The 20791-nt window shown below is 41.9% G+C and overlaps 1 protein-coding gene across 5 annotated transcripts in view; it reads left to right on the top strand.

Annotated features, from left to right (window-relative positions):
* Positions 1-20791, top strand: part of AGFG1 (ArfGAP with FG repeats 1) — an 85344-nt gene that overhangs the window by 17840 nt on the left and 46713 nt on the right. For all 5 annotated transcript variants that reach the window (XM_075529181.1, XM_075529180.1, XM_075529178.1 and 2 more), the window contains exon 2: positions 8396-8489. In XM_075529181.1, coding sequence (XP_075385296.1) covers positions 8396-8489 — 94 coding nt within the window. The remainder of the gene's footprint in view (positions 1-8395; positions 8490-20791) is intronic.

The following is a 20791-nucleotide window of genomic DNA, read 5'->3' as shown; positions in this document are numbered from 1 at the left end:
CTAGAAAAACAAATCCATCTTTTAAGAAATGAAACCAGAATTCTCCTTAGAAGTGAGAATGGTGCGACTTTGGGGGGGTGGGGGGGGAGACATCCTCTTTGATTTAGTTCTCACAGGCTTCAAGTCAATTCTGCCTCCTAGGGACCCTATCGGATGAGGTAGAACTGCCCCCTGGGAGTTTCCGAGACTAACTCTATACAAGAGTAGAAAACCCTGTCTCTCTCCTGCGGAGTGACTGGTGGTTTAGAACTTCTGACATTGGTAGTTGCAGTCCAACTTGTAACTACTACGCCAGTAGACCTCCCATAGTTGTTAGGTGTCCTTAAGTTGCTTCCGACTCAATAGCAACACCATGCACCCAAAATGAAATGATGCTTGTTCCTGGGCCATCCTCAGGATCCTTGCTATGTGTGAGCCCATTGTTGTCTGTAGCCACTGTGTGGGTCAATCTCATTGCAAGTCATCATTTTTGCTGACCTTTACTTGACTGAGCATCATGTCCTTTTCCGGGGCCTGGTCTCTCCTGGTAACAAATCCATATGAAATCTGAAGCCTCACCATCTTTGTGACTAAGGAGCATTATGGTTGCACTTCTTCCAAAACAAATTTGTGTGTCTGGCAGTGTACAGTACTCTGAATATTCTTCACCATTATTTTAATTCAAATTCAATTATCTTTTGGTCTTCTTTATTCATGTCCAATTTTGCTTTCATAGAGGCTGGTAGTAAACACCATGGCTTGGGTCAAGCAAGCTCCCCGTCGCAAAACTCATTGTCATCAAGTTGGTGCTGACTCACAGACACCTTCCTGTGGGTTTCCTAGGCTGTGACTGTTTCGAACTGCTGACCATGCAGATCGTAGCCCAACAAGTAACTGCTGTGCTACCAGGCGCATCTTAATTCTGGTTGCTCTTTAGTACTTTGAACAAAGGTCTTTTACAACAGATTTGCCCAAAGCAATATGACATTTAATATCTTGACTGCTGCTTCCATAGACATCGATTGTGTATCCAAGTAAAAGGAAATCCTTCCTTGAAGGCTGTGTCTTGTGTCTTCATCCATAAGTGCCTCTTGGCTTTCAGCAAGCAGAGTTGTATCATCTGCGTCCTACAGGTTGTCAATGTGCTCCCTCAAACCCGGTTGCTGTGTTAGTCTCCATATAAGCCAGGTTCGTAGACACTTCATGCCACATATGCATTGAATAAGTGTGATGAAAGCTCCACCTCTGTTGCAGCCTTATCTTAAACCATGTAGTATCACTTTCTTCTTAAAGATTTTACATGAGCGTAGTAGTTAGGTGTCCTGGAGTTTTCGTACTCTGTAATGCCATGCATAACTTGGTGGGGAGGTTTCTCAGAAAGGGCTGAGGAGGGAGGGGTCTGAGGGAGCTCCGCAGGAGCCACAGTGATGGATTCAGACATGCTGTGAGTGTCAGGGGGCACTGCCCTGGGTAGCCTTCTGATGTACACGCGGTGACTGTAAGAACTGATGGAATGGCAGCTACTACAAGATGCATTTCCATGTTTTCCATATAATATTTTAATCCACAAAAGCACTCACATGATTTCAGAATACCAGCAACCCACATTTCCCTTCACTTTGCTTTTTGCTCTTTGCAAATTTTTTCCTCTTACAAATGGAAGGTTTGGGTGACCTTGCTCTCATGTATCTTGTGCTGCTATCCATGTGTCTTTTAAGCTCATCACAAAATATTTTAAACTTATTTATGATGGAAATTCACCTTTAATTGCCTACAGTATAGTGTAAACAGAACTTTTATGTGCACTGGGAAATGAACCAAATGTGTGTGACTTGCTTTATTGTTGTGGTCTGGAACCGAGCCAGCCTTCCCCTGAAGGCAAGAACTCTAAATGGGGATGCGTTTACTGATGTGTAGATATAGTTATGGAGATTCGTTGTATATTTTGGATTAAGAAATGCTACTGTGTGACTTCGTAAGTTCAGTGAAATAGGGAAGTCAACTAACCCTTTGTTTACCTCAGTCAGGCTTTGTGGTGGCACAGTGGTTTAGTGCAGTTTGAGAGGCGATGTATTTGCAGAGCAGAAGTTAAGTGACTTCTGTATTTCAGATAGGTCGAGGGACCTTGTATGCATGAACTTCAGAATTTTGGACCGTTTTATTCATTTTGGTTTTTCTTCAGGTATGATGCTTTCAGGCAAAAGGTCAAACGCTTTGCCTTAGTTTACCAGGCTGTACAAGGAGATGGTCTTTTTACTTTTGGAGTTTTGTTGACCTCCCCTTCGTATTTGACTTGATAATATCTGGCATATAATGTGGTTACCTACATTTCAGATTCTTTCCTTTTTTATTGTGCTGTTTAACTTTTTATTGTGAATTAAGTGAAGGCTTACAGAGCAGATCATCAGTTTTACATTCAGCAGTTTGTCTCCACTCATCCCTTGCAATTCCCTTAAGGTACCATCCCTTACCCCACTTCCTCCCCATGCTGACTCTTTTCATTGCTCCTCCTTTTCTAACCCTCTGAACTTTGTTTTTGGGCAGACGGTATCCTTCTGATCCAATCATTGATTGTTTTAATGAGGCATGAGTTCAGTTCTAGACTTGAAGTGTGCTTAAGGGCCACAGCCACAGGCATCCCACCAGCCCTCTCTCTGACCAGTCCACCTGGTCTCTGTTTTATGATTCTGAGTTCTGGTCCACATTTTTCTCCCGCTCTATCCAGCACCTTTTGATGGATGTGATATTTCTCAGAGTAGGTGGGAATGGCAGCCAGGCACCATTTAGTTCTCATTATGGAGACAGATGTTCCTGAGGTGCATTAATCCCCCAGACTAATTGTTTGCATGTGTCTTTTTATTGTCACCTCATCTTCGAGATGGAGAAAGACCAGTGTTTGCTCCTTAAATTCACTGCCTTTGAGTCAGTTCTGACCCATGGCAGCCCTATAGGACAGAATAGAACTGTCCTTTGGGTTTCCAAGGCTGTAAACCTTTAAAATAGCCAAGAGCTCATCTTTCCCTATAGAACAGCTGGTGGGTTCCAGCTGTAGCCTTGCCATTAACAAACCCGCTCGCAACCACTATGCCAACAGAGTTTAAACCCCAGTCATTACTCACCAAAGTAGGATGTAGAACATGGCGTGAAGTTTGTCAGTAGACTTTGATGTCCCCTAGCCCATGGTACTGATCCCTCAGGGCCCAGTGACTCATTTCCCCAGTGTTTGCTTTTATATAAAAATTGATTTCATAACTTTGTCCCTTGTATACTCCGCTGCATTCATGGGTATATTGCAGCAAAGCTAAATACGGTATACATATACAAGTAACCTCTGGTGAACCCGCATTATATTATTTGCCCACTCTCCCTCCCACACCTGTTTACCCTACTTGTCTCTGGGGGGAGGTCAGATGCTAGCAGGCATCTCCTGAGGGTGATGTTACCAGACTGCAGTGGGCCCCGCTCCTTGCTGTTAAAGACAATGGACAGGCCTTCAGTCATTTGTTTGGTTCCTGTAGGTGGGGTTTACACCCTACTGATAATGGTTCCTATGGAGACCCAGAGAACAGGTCAAAGTTAGCTGCCATCCTAAATCTAGGATCCGCCCATCTTGTCACATGTATACCCCCAATCCCTCCTCTTCCTATTGCTTGTGTGTCCCTAGGCCACCCCCTCTCATTGCTGTATAACCTAGTGCAACCCCTTCCTGTGACGCATGTCTACCTGTAATTAGTGGGCTTGCACACCCCCAAAAGGTATTATAGACCTGGGTTAGCAATAGAGACCTCCCTTCCTCTCTCGCCCCCTCCTCTTCTTGCTCCCACTCCTCTCCCATCCTCGCTCCCTTGTTCCCTTGCCATCCTTCCCTTCCCCCTCTCCACATGGACCACTAAGCGGGACTGAGGTGAGCAATGCTACCATGTAATGTGTCTGACTGCATTATTATAATATCTCTTCTATCGCTCATGCTCTCGGTGACTTTAATATAATATGTATCTCAACCGTACAATTGTGTTTACTGAACTAGTGATTAGTGGTGGGGGCTGGAATCCCCCAACTCACACTACACTTGTCTAGCCCAGAATTTCCTTGTAGATCACAACTACTACAGAGTTGTGTCACAACCCAAACTCACTTCCAGCTAGTCAATCCTGACTCATAGCAACACTGCAGGGCAGAGTAGAACTGCCCTTGTAGGGTTCTGAGACTATAACTCTTTATGGGAGTAGGAACCTCATCTTTAACCACCGAGCAGCTGGTAGTTTCAAACTCTGGACCTTGCCGTTAGCAGCACAACTTGTAACCAACTACACCACCAGGGCGCTTATGGGATTATGCATATAGCAATATTTGCCTCTGCTCTCTTTAACTATTGCAAACCTTCCCATGTCATCCCTAGTCTCCATTATTTTTTCCTAATTTATTGTACATTGCCTTCCTTTCACTCAACTTAAAACTCGTTACCATTGTTGCTATTGTTAGGTGCCAACCAATTGCCTCTGACTCATAGTGACACTGTACAACCCAAAGAAACACTGCCTGGTCCTGCACTGTCCTCACAATTGTTCTGATGTTTGAGACCATGATTGTAGCCACTCTTTCAGTCCATCTTGTCAGGAGGCTTCTTACTCTTTCTTTTCTTCCTTCTTCCTTTTTTGCCTTCCATTTTTTTTTTTTTGCTGCCCCTCTGCTTTACGAAGCATGATGTCTTTCTCCAGGGACAAGTGTGTTGACAGTATGTCCAAAGTATGTTTCTACCCTTTCCCCTCAACTTCTCCTTCCGCCCCTTCCTTCCTCTCCCTCATCAAACTGCTTGACCATCAAAGAATGTGTCTTTTCATGTGAAAACCTTTTGTTGACTTTTTATAACAGTGGCCTCACAAGTTTTTATAAAGCTATGCTTTTATGGTTAGTTTATTTCATCAGTGTAATGACTTCCAAGTTCACCCAAGGAAGGTATGCAGAGTTTGACAGATTCACTGTTAGTCTTTAATGGCATGCTTATTCAGTCTTGCGCTGATGAACATTGCTTCCATCTTTTTGCATTGTGACCAGCACTGCCATGGACATGAGTATGCATGTATCTGTTTTTGTCACAGCTCTTCTCTGGGATTTACACTAAGGAGTGGGGTTGCTGGGTGTCGGGCATTTCTCTTTCTGAGAACACACCACACAGACGGATACACAGTGCTCTCACCATTGACAGGCTCAACAGCAGTCTCTTTGTGCCCTCTTCTGCTTTTGCTGTTAAAGCTGGAGTGAGGTACTGCTTCATTGTTACTTGTATCTCTTCATTGTCTAATGATCATTAGCATTTCTACATGTATTTGTTGGCTGCTTGAATGGTGAAATACCTGTTCTTGTCCTGTGTCCATTTTTTCCCACTGGACCATTGGTCTTTTGCGTTGTTGAGGTATTGAAATTTTATAAATTTTAGAGATCAGTTTCTTGTGTAATAAATGTCATTGCCCTAAATCCCACCCTCCCCCCGCCCTAATTTATTCTTGGTGAATTCTTTTGATGGACACAAACATCTAATTTTAGGATGTCTCAATCATACAGTCCCTCTTCTTGTGTTTATGGGCTTTTCTTTAGTGGCTTTGTGCCATGTATTAAGGCTCCCAAAGTTTGTCTCTGTTTTTTCATGGGTAATTTTTTGAGTTCTAGGTTTTACATTTAGATCTTGAGCTGTCGAGTGTTCTTTTTATGAATATGGGGTAAAATGTGGGTCCTAATTCATTTTTCTGTTAAAAAACAATGATCGCTCCTCCATCCAATGCTTTTCAGCCCTTTGTCAAAGTTGAAGCTGACTATAGGTAGCTAGAACAACTTCTGCGCTCTCTTTCATACCAGCATCAGGCCTGTAGTAGGTTTTGACAGGTCTCCTTCTTTCTTCTTTAGTAATGCTTTTCTCATCTGAGGATTCTTCTTTTCATATAATATTGGTGATTACCGTTTATCAGAATTCTTTGGAATAGGTTCTCAAGTGGTCTTGCAAGGTGAATTGTAGTGAATGAGGCTCTTGATAAATGTTGGTGGATTTATCCAGCCATGAGTGTAAGACTTCTTGTGTTTATGAATCATCAGATGGCTTCCTACTTAACAGGTCCATAGTTTTCCATTCTTCACCAAATCCTTTTATAAACATGTAAACATTTATGTAGGAAGCCTTCATTGAGAATGTAGTCAACTGCTCAGATAAATGGAACATAAAAGAGCAATTAGAGTAGCAAAGTATCAGGAATAAAGCTCACATTGCCTTTGAGTTAGTTTATGTCATAAATGTGACCTTGGAAAAATGGTACCTCCAAGTTTTGTAGGTCTAGTCCCATTTTAAGTACACTGAGAACCCTTTTAAAGAAACTGTGTAGTGATGGCTCTTGGAAAGATTCTGAGTCTATTTGTATATGTGTTTCATAAATCCAGTTTGCTCACTTATTTAATATGAAAACTTATGGCTTTTGTGATATGACTTTAAAGAAGTTACATGTTATAATTTGATGCAATTTCAATGTGAAATGTAACTTACAAAGATACACTTGGTTTTATGAATTGCTATCTTTTTGTCATAGAACAATTTGAAGTATGAGGATATACTGGTTTGCTCCAAAATGTATGTACCCCTGTAACACTGTTTGACATTTCATTATTAGACTGTCATTCACCTTTTTACTGTGTGTGTGTGTGTGTGTGAGTATAAAAGGCACTAGGAAGGCAGAGGGCAGGCCCAGTGTTAGCCAGAACAAGGAGAAGAGGAAGTATTAGGACGAACGTGCCAAATGATTAGTGAGAAGTAGATGTTTGACAGAGCATTCTTGAGTTTGTTTCTTCTTCAGTAGTTTCGGAAAAAGTAGGTTTAAAATACAAATCATAAATTAATACAATTCCCACAAAATGGTAAATTCAGGTGTATTTTTTTTTATTTGGATGAGATATACTTTGTTTGGAGACAATGTGTTATATTTTAAATGAGAATCATGAAAGTGATCAGACTTACTGGTTGAGTAGAGACAAGTGGGAGCCCCCCCCCCCCCTTCTTGGCCCTTTGTTAACATTGCAGGACTGGACCTGTAACTCAGTTTTCAAACAGTAGCCAGGTTTACAGGGGCACAGTGATGTGAGGCGCACAGGAGCACACACCTTACAAATAACCATTTAAGATCAAGGGGAAGAGGCATTTGCCCCAAGACAAAGTTCAGGAGGGTTAGAAGAAAAGCGGGTGGGGTGGGGCCTGAATGAATGGTATTGCAAGGAAGGAATTGACAGTGAATGAGAATGAAGCCAATTGTGGCTGTAACATTTAAAAGATCTGCACTGTAAACCTTCACTGAAGTCACAATAAAAAGTTGGAAAGTGGATTTTTTCCATGAATTTTTTGAAGCCCCCTCCCATATTACTGATCTGCTTTAGAGTCTGAATATTTTTATTAGAGGATATGACAGATAAGGTTATGAATTTGCCTCTGATGTCTTTCTGGTAGTTGGACAGAATGAATGTCTTCATTTCTCTGTGCATGTTTCATTTCTCTGCATATTTCACCTTGTCATGTGCATAATAAAAGGACCCCTAGTGGTACATCAGTTATTCATTGGACTGCCAACCACAAGGTTGGTTGTTCAAAACCTCCAGCTGCTCCCTGAGAGGAAGACGAGGCTTTCTGCTCCTGTGATGCTGCTTACTCTGAGAAACCCAAGGAGGGTTGCTGTGAGTTTGAATGGACTCAGTAGCAGTGGGTTTGGTTTCGTTTGGGTTTATACAGAAAAGGATTCTGGTTTATAAGGGACCTTTAAAGTTAATCTTCTACCCAGCTATTTCGTCAGCCCCCTCACAATATCCCTACAGTTATTTCTTGAACAGGTTTGCTTCCTGAGGTGATTGAAAATGTTTACTGTAAATCCTCCTTGAATTAATAGAGGTGGACCTGGTAAATTACTGACATCTTCCTTGGGTTAATTCTCATGTTATTCTAAATTAGCCTTAAACTTACCCAGAGGTTGTGTACAAAAATAAACAAAAATGTATATATGTGTAGCTCCAAACTTAAGGTATGTATGAAAGTATTTTAACTAATTACTTCTTGAAATCTACCCAAAGCCTTTCACATGCATAGTCTTCTTCCACCAGAAACTCCCAGAAATGGTCTTCTGTTCCAGGGACTATGGGCATCTAAGGACATTGCTGAACCTCTTTTCAAATAGAGTTTGAGTTTGTTGTTAACCAAAGTTTACTTATTGTACGGATTAAGATCTTCATTGATTTAAAAGTACTTTTTAGTCTATGGGGTGAACACTGTTTTGAGTTTAAATGTGCTAACTAAAAATGGTTTGGTGGGGGGAATGGTTTGAATTATTATTTCTGTAACTTAAAAAATTTTATAGCATATAATAATACATCTTTAAAATATTTTCTCTTTTAGGCGAGGGTTAAATCCACCCCATAGGGTGAAATCTATCTCTATGACAACATTCACACAACAAGAAATTGAATTCCTGCAAAAGCATGGGAATGAAGTAAGTGTTTCTATAATTTTCAACTTTAAATTCTTTTATGGCAATCATTTTAATATGTTGCTTGGTTAGGATGGTGAATTTCACTGTAAAAGTTCTTCTTAGATTCTGGCTTTTTCATAGATTAGGCTTTATTGAAACATGTATTTGGAAATCATGCCCAGTAGCCCCGGTGATGCAGTGGTTGTAGTGCTCAGTTACAGTCAAAAGGGCAGTAGTTCAAACCCACCAGCTGCTCTCTGAGATCTCTTGTCCTATGGGTCCCTAGGAGTCAAAGTGGACTTGGTGGAAGTGGGTTTGTATACCTTAACAAGAGGTGACACGTATTTGAAGTTCATTGGTGTTGAATGTGAAATGTGTTTGTGAAGACATGTGGTAATGGAGTAATTACAGTCTTTGCTTTAAAAGCCAAAAAGAAGTGTGAAACCTGTAAGCACAGGTTAGCTTTGTGGTACAGTATTTAACTTCTGTTACACTCTGTGTGAGCACCTTCCACTGGAGGCTTGTTCCTGCTTTCCTCTGCTAAGTGTACCCGGCGTCTTGTACATCATGTGGTCCTTGCTGTTTAGAAAGATGTTGGTAATCTGGAGGTTAGTTGTTCTGAGGTCTTCGGTAATGGCAGGTACTACCTGTGAGGGGAGGGAAGTTTTCTTTTCTACTCTGTTTAACCTTTGGTCACTCTTTCTTTTGTTTTTTTCCATTTTAAAGTTCTGCGTGTTGCTGTAAGAGTAGTAATTTCATTTATTCTTGAAATTTATGATAGCTGCCACGGTGTTTGTCAGAAGGCTATGTAAGAGAAGCGTCAACATACAGCTAAAACATGGTCTGTACTCCTTGGGTGTCTGTCCTGGGTGCAGGCGAGTCTGGGTCCCGGTCTTGGCGGGCGGGCTGTCCACAGTTGATTTCAGAGGCATCGGGCTTCAAGTGGCACAAAGAAAGGGCATCCAAATGCGCACTGGCCTGTTCTCAGCTCTTTGACAGTGCAGGATTACAGGGTGTGTGTGTGCCCACTGTTGCGTATTAAACTGTTGCTGTAATGGTTTCTGTCTTACGGCTTCACCACTGTATTTCAGAATACTTAAATGAATGGAGGTGAAAAGGCCTTTAGTGAATCCATAATCTTCCCCTTGGTCCTTCTATCCTAGTGTCCACGTTTCAGAGAAGTACAACCCAGAATTTTCCAGACAAGTATGCCAGGATCCTTTAGCAGTAAATAAAAGGCCTTTCTTAAAGATTTTTTAAAGAAGGTTTTGTTTTGTTTTTAAGAAAGAGAGTATTGATTACCCAGTCTCAGTAATTCCTTAGTAATCTGTGGAATGATACATTTAGACCATGTAAATGCCCTTGCTTACCCAGACTGCTTTTAGTGTTCTTGGGTAATGAGAAACAAGATATTGGATTCTGTACTTTAGTTCTCTATATTACTAACAATATCTGTGCTCTTAACAGGGCTTGCTTTGTGCTAGTTTAGTCATGGCTGACAATGTGACACCAGGAGGGATGACTTTGAATTTTCTTAATGTAAACAGGAATGCTATGAGAACAGGTAAATGACAGGTTACAACCCTGCTATAACTTGGTCTCCAACTTGATCTCCATTTTTAAAAATAAGGGCAAGATGTGTGTTGCATAGGAACCAAATCTCTGGAACTCAGTGGAAACCAACGGGGCCCTACTCAAAGATGGCAGCTAATTGCACTGCTTTGAATTTATATGTTGCTCTCCACAGTTCCTTGCAAGCATCCAGTGACTCCGGTGTGTCAGGCTCCTGAAAGGATTCTCTGGAGCCTCCCATAGCAGGACTTTGATTATAATTCTCCCATTCCAATTAGTGTTCCAGACCAGCTCTGTTCTGGTTTTTCTTCATCAACCATGACTGAACCGGTTTCAAAACCTGGGCCCTAAACACTTGAGGATGAAGAAGTAGAAGAGAATTTATAACAAATTCATAGACTTCTTGTGCCAGTAGTATCAGTTTATCTCTTGTAAAATACAAAATTTTGAGTATAGCATACCTAGAGATAAGTACACAGATCTTAAGTCTACGTTTCAAGGTTTGTTACCATATTTTGACCATTCTCTTCCACAGAGAATAGCTTGGAAAAACTACAGACAGACTCACTGCTATCACGTTGATTCTGAATTCTAGCGACCCTACAGGATCGCGTAGAACTGCCTCTTTGGGTTTTCTTGGGTATAAATCTTCACTGGAGCAGAGAGCTTTATCCTCCTTAGAAGTAGCTGGTGTGTTCAAATTACTGATCTTGCAGTTAGCAGTCCAAGTAAACTACTACCACACCAGGGCTCCTGTAGGTTAGAAAAGACCAATTTAATCACATACAAGTTTTGGACTAAAAAGGTACTATCTTATATTTTGTGCATGTTAAGATGATTGTTTTAAAAATTGAGGGGTCAGGAGGCATATACCCTAAAGCAGCACCCTTGAATCTTCTCTCCTCAAGGGATGTTCTGTTGTCACTGTTGACAGGTGTTGCCAGCTCAAGCAGACAAGTGCCACGTGTTGAATGGCCTATGGTTTGTTGAACTCTTCTTCTAAAGAAGAATAAATTTGCGTGCTGCAGGTTTTGAATATTTCTCCACTTATATGTGGCAAAACCCTGCTTACAATCTTTTAATGTGGTGGAAAAAATTTATATTCAGAATTAGCCATCTGGACTTGGTTTAGATGGTCCCAGTTTTGTTGGCAACATCCAAAGTAATAGTACCCAGGAATCAAGGAGCCAACTGAGCTTATGCCTTCTTGCCTCCAGGCCCTGCCACTGTCACGTCGCTCCTCCCAGAATGTGTGGTCTGGTGCCTACCAAGCTGACCTTGCAGCGAACACTGTGTTATGGGTGTTTTCCATCGTCTTCATTGCTGACTCATGGTCAGTGGGAACTTGATGGCATTGTGGTCAAGCTGGTCTCTCCTGGTGGAAGCTGCTTGGACTGTTTTTTTCCCCTGTGGATGCTGTTCTATACTCCTTCTAGGTCTCTGATGCCTCCTTTTGGCTTCAGTTTTGGCAGGGGAGGCGGGCCTTCCTTCCTGCTTTTGGTGCCATCTTTGTAGTTGACATGATAGGGGGGCTGCCTTAAGGAGTAGAGAAGCCAGTAATGGAGACTCTCAGACACATAGCCAGGAGAGATCTCTCTTTTGGTTTAGAATTAGACCAAGAATTGCTCCTTGTTTTGAAAGTCACAAAAATAAAAGCAACATAATTCATGGTGTTTTAGTCAACAGTAAGGTATACTGATGTTGTATGTAAGCAAATGTTATCACTATTAATAACTATGCACTTAGTATTTATTACAGTATATGTCACTTGTTTCTACAGAGTGGTTTACAAATTGCTTCCATTTTCCCAGACTCCTACAATGTAGTTAATGAAGCTGCGAGATATTGATCATGATCAGGTTACAGGACATGGTATAACTCTTGTTGGTAAAATGCTAGAGAGTAAAGAATGTTACTGGATTTTGTCTTTTTTTTTTTAACAATTTATTAGGGGCTCATACAACTCTTATCACAGTCCATACATATACATACATCAATTGTATAAAGCACATCTGTACATTCTTTGCCCTAATCATTTTTTTTCTCCTCTTTTCTTTTTTTTACATTTTATTAGGGACTCATACAACTCTTATCACAATCCATACATATACATACATCAATTGTATAAAGCACATCCATACCTTCCCTGCCCCTGATTTTGTCTTGTTTTGCTGAAATTATTTTTGACATTTTTATATAAGTAATGTATTTTAAAATTCCAAATATTGTCATGCTTTCTTTGATTCAAAATGCTACATATAAACAACCAGTGCTTCCTCTGTGTGTCCTGCCCTCTTGCGTGGAATTTCACTGCCAAGTTAGCTCCTGAGAATCCAGGCTAATGGAAGGAGTATTGGCAGTTTCTGGATATTTCGATGGAAAAGAAAATGTAGAAATGTAAACAGTTCATTTACACTCATACGAGTTGTTCAGCTGTCGCCAATCTCAGTTCCGAGATGTCTCTTCTTCCTTGTACTTGTTGAGGAGCCCTGCTGGGTTGCTAACTGCAAAGATGCCAGTTGGAGACCACCAGGTACTCGGGAGAAAGATGACATTTTCTACCCCCATAAAGAGCTACACTATCAGAAACCCACAGGGGCAGCTGACCTGGGTCACAGGATCACTATGAGTTGGCATCGAATCCATGGTAGTGAGCTTTTAGGTTTAAACAAGATGGACTGGCACAGTGCTGCATCAATGGGCTCAGGTGTAGGAACAAGTGGGAGGATGGCACAGGGCTGTATAATGTTGTGTTCTCTTGTGCATCGTGTAGCTATGGGTCTGAGCTGTCTTCGATGGTATGCAGCCATATGCAATGATACAGAATGCAGGAAGATCACAGGCCACTGTGTGCAAGGTCTTGTAGATCCAGTGGCGGTGAATGCATCTCCAGGGCTCTAGCTGCCATCAACACAGCTCAAAGTGGCTCATCAACAGGAAGGGGAAGCAGAGAGAAAGTGTTAGTTTCTTTCTCTAGTGACAAATTAACCATCCTTCTGATTTATGGTTTAGGACTGAAAGTGAACAGACTTTTCTAATACTCTTTATGTACACAGTCTGTGCACGTAGGGATAAAATTGTGGATTGATGAGTGGAGTCCCAGAGTGGCGCAAACCCTTACTCACTTGACTAGCCCTGGCACCCTGGCAGTCAGCTTCCCAAAGGTCACAGTCTGCAAACTTGGTGGAGCAGTTCTGCACTGACACACGGAAGTGGCTGCGAATAGGAATCGGCTGGATGGCAATGAATCTCTTTTTAAAAGTGGGGATCGTTTTAAAATACTTTGCTTTAATTCCAATGGGGTTTCTTAGGGGAAGCCCCAGGTTCCAATTCAGGATCAGAAGTGACTCGGGATACAGCAAAGTTCTTTGCTCAGGACTGCAGGCACTCCCAGGCAATGAATTGCTTATAATAATTCTGTTAATGTACAAACGTGCTTGACACAACAGATGTATGTATGGATTGTGATAAGAGTTATACGAGCCCACAATAAAAGTATTTTTTTTAAAAGAATTCTTTTAAATTAGACCCATTATATACTTTTACTCTGTTACTATGCATGGTTGTCACCCTTCATTTCTGAACGGAATCTTCACTAATCATCTCCTGGTTACCAGGAACTGTCCTTGAGTTCTAGGGATAAAGAGATACAAAACCAGATACAATGTATGTAGTTAGTTGGGGGAAGATGTCTAGTCAGGGTAATAAGTGATCCAGATAGATTTCCTTCAGTCCCATTTTGGTGGAAGAGTCAAAAGCAGTTTCAGGTTTGGAATTGGAGGGTTTTAGGCTTGTGGACCTGATGATTCTGACTACAGTATCGATGTTTCAAATAGGCCTTAACTTTATAAGACAGGTAGCCAGACTTTTGAGGTAGTTATATTGCATCTTTGGGGTGAAATGGGCCCATTTTTGTAACCAAAAGCAAGTGCTACCATGAGTAAAAATCCTTTAGTTTCTAAAAAATGTTTTTAAACTTTGAATTCACATGCCACAATTGTACTAGAATAGAATAGTCCAGGTGTTTTTTATCGCCGCGTGATTAGGTTAAGTAGAGCACTAGTAGTTATTCCCTAAATCACCCTGTTCCATCAACTCGAGGCTCGGATCATGTCATTCTCTGTACAGTGTGGTGTCCTCTGACAAATTTGTAGAGCAGTGTCAGGTCAGAGATAATGAATGAGCTATTAAATGTTTTTTGCACCAGTGCCTGGAACTGTCTTGTATTTATTTTAAGTTTTCAGAATCCAACCCAGAGGGTCACTAGGTATTAAACCGAAACACCAAACCATTGCATTGAGTCAGTTCCTATCCATAGGGGCCTGTGGGACAGGATAAAACTGCCTTTGTGGATTTCCAAGACTGTAAGTTGTTTTCTTTTTTTAAGATTTTCATGTTTTCATTATTTTAAAGGTAATTTTGTTGGCACATAATTGATACACAATTCAGTAGTTCAGTCATATCAAGAACAGAGTTGTACAATCATCAACAGAATCCGTTTTAGAACATTTTCTTTTTTCTTGTACTGTTTTTAGTTCCCCATTTCTCCCTGAGGCTGTAAATGTAGATAGGTGTAGGAAGCCCCATCTTTAGGGGCAGGAGCTGGTGGTTTTGAACTGCTGACATTGTAGTTAACAACCCAATGCATAACGCCCCACGCCACCAGGGCTCCTTGCCACTAGGGGCGGTCACAACATTTAGAAGGGACTTGTTAAGTAGTTATTGAATTGCAGAGGCTGGTCTAGGGCAGAGAAGATCCGATGGACTCCGCAGGTTGCAAGGTGCAAAGGTGTAAAGTGGCCACAGCAGCCTGTAAGTTCAGCCAATCTGAGAGGTCCCAGCACAGTTCTTGCCAAGTTATAAAGGTATTTGGGGATTTGTTGAATCTGAATCTGAAATAGTAGATGTTCTGGGAAAGGATCATCAATAACGATGGTGTCCCTGCTGAGGGCGGTTTCTTTGTGGAGCTTTTCCCAGTGATTGTCTGTACTGGTGGGTTGTGTGTTAAACTCCTGGAGCGTTTAACTTCCATTTTATGTTAAGTTTAGTGGCAACATTTGAAATGTCATTTCTGAGTGGCCAGCCTCAGTTCTGTAACCCGACTCAGGGAGACAAGCCTTTCCCTTAACAGCACCAGGGAGCACGCCTTTTAGAGTTGGCCACACATGGTCTGCTGTGTATCTTCTTATTTTTTTTGGAGAGTTTTGTTTTCTTTGAAAAGTTAGGTTTTTCCCCTTATTATTTTTACAGCCTTTAAAAAAAACATAAAAGCTATCCTTAGTTCAGACCCAGTGCAGACAGGTTGGTTAGTGGCCGAGTTTAGGGCTGCAGGTGATAGTTAGAAGATGTATGCCTGTGGTTTATAGAATTAACTCCAAAATGTCCAACTCCCAATGTAAACTGCTTTATTACCAGACTTGTTTTCATAGTTTCCTTCCCAGCATACATAGTTGACTTGTGGTCATGCTTTTGTTTTTTCAATGTGCTCTCTATGTCAAGATTTTCTTGTTGCTATTCTTTGGTCATCCCGAATATTGAACCCTGTCAGAATTACTACTTTTCTATGAAAGCTCCCAGGATTATTTTAACTTACAGAAACTAGAACCCACTACCAACATATGAACTTTTAAAAAAAGTAGCATTTACTGTCTGACTCATGAGATTTTACGCAGCTTTGTTTACTGCTTTCTTATACACAAGAGGAGAGAGATTTTAAACTTCATTTCTAGATGGATTTTATTTAGTATAATTTGTGGTGCCGACTAAAATAGACAATTAAAATTTTTTCTATGTAAGCACCCCTGGACTCCTCTGCCCAGGATTCTGACCCTGTAGTGGGTGGGACACAGGAGTCTGCCCTTTTAACCAGAATTGCACGTGATTCTCATGGAAGTGACCTTTGTGCCACAGTTTCAGAAGCTCTCTCCCCAGATAAAACCTTCAGACAAGGAAGGAGTCAGTGGAGAGAATCTATGTCCAGGACCAGGCAGTGCTCTGTTCTGCTGTACCTGGAGCCACTATGAGTTGGAACTGACAGGGCAGCACTCAGCAGCAGTAATACCTGAGCTTTGTCACCGTGGGCAAACCGTTTTCCCTGAGCTTTGTTTTCCTTCGTAATTTGTGGACAGTGTCTGCTCCATTCATGAGGTTCATTTAAATCTAAAAACCAAATCAAGCCCATTGTTTTTGAGTCAATTCCAACTCATACTGACCTTAAAACAGGGTAGAAATGTGCCATGGGGTTTCCAAGCCTGTAAGATTTTTTGTTTTTTTTAAAAATAATTTTATTGGGGGCTCGTACAACTCTTACCTATACATACATACATCCATTGTATGTCAAGCACATGTGTACATTTGCCCTCATCATTCTCAGAACATTTGCTTTCTACTTGAGCCCTTGGTGTTGGCTCCTCATTTTTTCCTTCTTCCCCGTGCCTGTAAGTTTTAAGGTAGTAGACTTCCGCCTATTTCTCTCATGGAGCAACTGGTGGCTTGAAAGCACCACCAATCTTTCATTACCTGCTGAATGCTTAACCAGTTGAGCCACCACCGTCCCATAGTGTATGTGAACTGTTAGTACTTTTTAAATTGATTTTGAAATTCAGAAAATAAGTATTGAGGAAATGTTGTGGGGACCATGATTGACAGCCTGTGAATCCAATTCCACCCCAGCTGAGGCCATTTGCCACAAGGCGGAGGTCAGACATGCCTTCACCCCTCCATCCTTCTTTACTCTGTTATGACACCAACTACCCTTCTCGTGGCTCTGTACTTCTCTGCTGGGTTTATACTTCATTGCAGTGGCCGCAGAGAACTCAGTCAATATGCACAGTTGTGGTCTTATTAGGGAAGCTATAATCTCGGCTCTACTGGCAGGCATGTCTCTTTTTCTGATCCTTCACTTTTCGGCCATATAGTCCCTGGGCCTTTTCCCTGTGGTACTGCTCCTCCGCTGTGCCTCGGCAGCTCCGGGCTGTGGCCTCTGATGACTCTGCTGCTTCAGACAGGAGCTCACATGTGCTGTGCTGGTGGCTTGCTCTTGGTGGTTGGGGGCTCTCCTTCCTCCTGCTTCTGAAGATGACTCATTTTTATATGCAGTAGAATGGCAGAACTGACTAATCCCCCCAGTAGTGTTTCACACACCCAATTTACATTGGGTGAGCCCAACTGTTAGAGGGGAGTTAACACGGAACAGCCATCAAGTCGATTTGATCATATAGCTACCGTATAGGACAAAATAGAACTGCCTCTGGTTTTTCTAGGCAGTAAGTATGGGAGCCAAAAACCTCATTTTTCTACTTCAGAGTGACTGATATGTTCAAACTACTGACTTTGTGGTTAATAGCCAAGTCATAGCCCGCAATGCCACTAAGAGCCAAACAGAGTTATTTCACTCAATCACAAGTATATAGGGTAATGATATTTTGAGTCAGTTTAGTAAAGGTAGAAATTTGTGCTTCATTTTAGTCAGTGTGGCATTTGTAAATGTGAAAAGATAGTAAGCTGGGTAGTGAATAGGAGGGCAGAAGAATAATTGATATCTTTGAATGATGCTGTTAAAAAGAATATTAAATATATCATGGGTGGCCAGAAGAATAATCAGACCTATCTGGGAAGAAGTATAATAAGTATGTTCCCCAACCCCAGCAATAATAGCAAGGTTTTAAAAAAAAATAGAAAAGTCCCGTCATTCTTGCTTTTTAGGAGCTTTCTGGCTGTATTTCTTCCAAGACAGATTTGCTTATCTGCTACAGATAGGGTTGCCATAACCATAATTGGCTAAATAGCACCTATGTGTCAACATTCAAAGCAAAAACTACAAATGCATTGTAATAACTTCTTAGGTTTAGAATACTCTAACTGAACCACTGGACCATACTTTGTTGTATTTGTCAGAAGATGCTTATTCAGTTTCTGCCTATTCATGAAACAGCCGCATACTTTAGCCTAGTTCCTATTTTATTTGGCAGGAGAGACATAGTGTTATAGGCGGTTCTTTTTTATTTCTACTTGAATCTATTCAGTCGTAATGAACTAATCTGAACGGAGCCCTGCTTTTTGGCATAGTGGTTATGCCTTGGACCTGCTAACCGCAAGGTCATCATCTTGAAACCACTAGCCGCTTTCTTTGCAAGAGAAAAAAATGAGGCTTTCTACTCTGCAAAGAGTTAGTCTTGGAAACACACAGGGACAGTTATGTCTACCCTGGTCTATAGGGTCACTGTGCATCTGAATCTACTTGATGACAGTGAGTTTCTTGATTTGGAATGTAGTAATCTAAAATATTGAGAGTGCAGTTTTATATCAACAGGGCTTTCAGAAAGATATCTAATAGTAACAAAAAGGATGTAGAGATACACTGTTTTATGTTTTCCACTTATTGCAGTATGTAGACATTTTTGAATGGTGACTGAAACCCACAGTAGTATGGAAGGAGGTGGGTTTTGTGCATGCGTAATTGCTGGGAGAGCTCACTTCACGTTCTGGCACGTGGCTTTCCCAGGTCACAGTGACTGATTTTCTTCTGGCTGCTGCCCTTCACTGTACTAGCTCCCTGTCATCTCTCACTTTATTTCTTTGTTGACCATTAGGCATGTTGCCTTCAAAACAAAACAAAAACTTAATGTGACCCTGAAAGTCCCACCTTATGTGTGCTCACCTTTTGATAGTGACTGGCATTGGGGCTGAGTGGTTCCAATTTGCACGACACGGTGAGACACCCAGTAAGAGCTCTGGACTGTGAAGATCCATCAACTTCCTGGTTGGAGGAAACAGCTTTTTTTTTTTTTTTTTAGGAGGGTAACACACCTTTTGGGGGACATGGATGGACCGTGTGTTGGGAACCCTTGTGTCTCCTCTTCATCTGGTACTATGTTTCAGCCTTTAAAATAAAGCCCTGATTGTAAAAATAGCATTTTCCATGAGTTATATGAGTCATTCTAGCAGTCTGCAGATCAGAATTGAGGGAATTCTAGCCCCCCCCCCCCCCGCCACCCCCCAACACACACACCTGAGCTCGTGGCTGGTCTCCTAGAAGAGGAGAGAGATATGCTGGACCTGTAGCCATCAGGCTGAAAGTGTAGGTGTCCTGGGTTCTTCCCCGCTTGCAGCTGACTGGAATCAGGGGCTTGTTTTGGAGATCTGAGTCTTGTATGAGCAATGACCTGGCTCTGGTAGCTGATCAAGAAAGTGCACCACGGCCTGTTGGGGTCAGACTGAACAAGAATCAAAAGTAAGGGATTTGATCGTGCTGATTTTTATCATCAGAGTTGTTTTAAGGAAAAATTGTATTTGCTCGTTGGTTATATTTGAATTGATCGACATAGCTGTAAGTAGGGTCTGGGCCCGTAGGTTTCGAGGAGTTGGCGGGGACTATTCTGTTTCGTAAACTGAAGCTCTGCACTGGCAAGAGGAGCTTTCGGTAGAAATACTTAGAGGCCATGCCCAGGAGGAACTCTTGGAGACTGGGTAATATGTTTTGTCAGCTTCATGACGGTCCCCTGGGTGCTGTGGTGCTAAGGTGGCGTGGCTGTGAGCACTTGTTCTCCTTCCTTTACTTGATGGTACCCCCAGAACCAGTGTGCTACCGCAAGTCTGATTTCAGGTTAGCAGGATCTTCTAGAATGGGTAGGGCAGTAGTGTAGCAGCTGGTCAGCCTGCAGGGGTGGGCCATGTGCTACATGCCCTCTCAGGAATGATCACTTCTCAGAGGTGCAGCACAGAGAACAGATGATTGACCCGTTGTCTTCTTTCTTCTTCATCCTCTAATATTGTGGTATAAGAGCCTGGTGGTGTAGTAAGGTTAGCAATTCAAAACCATCAGTCAATCTGAGGAAGAAAAATGAAACTTTGTACCCCCCAAAAGAGTTACAGTCTTGGAAATCCGAAGGGTCAGTTTTACTCTCTCCTGTAGGGTTGTATTGTATTATGAAAACGGAAATATCCATAAAAGTTAGTAATTCTGTAGGTGCAGTAGCATTTTCCTGCATTTATTTCAGCAAATATCTGCTCATTCGTCAAGCCTTTTGCCTCTTTAAAGTAAGTTGAAAACAGTTTACCTGACCCCTAAGCACTTCAGGCTTTCTGTCAGTAACTGGAATTCAATTTCTTTTCCTCTTTAGGTGTAATTACATTCAGTGATATGCACAAATCTTAAATAAACCATTCGGTTAATTTTAACAAATGCATCTACCTTTCTAACCTAACCAAAAGCCCTATTAAGATGTAGAACATGAGTAGGGAACCAGTGGAGAGGTCTGGGGGACCTGTCCCAAACCCAGCTACTAAGTAGACACCTGCCCCTCCCCTCAGAAGAATTTATCTCAAAAGAACAGCATTGAATCTGCAGCTCCGGGAGAGGGACATATCTGATCGGAGCACACGGGAGCAGATGAAGGGGGAGGGGGAGAGCATGGAGCACATCCTGGTCCACCAGGCCGTGAGGACGACGTTCCCAATTAGAGCAGCCAGTCCACAGAGAGGACCACATGGCCGGCCCCACTATGAGACATGACACCCCACACTGAACCATAGCCCTACAGGGGACAACACTGGAGATACAGTGTGGAAATTGCGCCCAATCTGATCCCACCACACCGAGGCAAAACACTAAGAGGGTGCAGCAGAACAGCAAGGGAATGGAGCTGTGAGGTCCCCATGGAATGCTGAAGGTAGGCTTTGGGGCCAGGGCATGGTACCCAAACAGACTGGACTGGAAAACACTCCTAAAGGCCAACAAATAATCCTTGGAC

This window comes from Tenrec ecaudatus, chromosome 13 (assembly GCF_050624435.1).
Source record: "Tenrec ecaudatus isolate mTenEca1 chromosome 13, mTenEca1.hap1, whole genome shotgun sequence".
Lineage (NCBI taxonomy): Eukaryota > Metazoa > Chordata > Mammalia > Afrosoricida > Tenrecidae > Tenrec > Tenrec ecaudatus.
The sequence above is the reverse complement of the archived record's forward strand: the minus strand, read 5'-3'. Positions and strand labels throughout refer to the sequence as shown.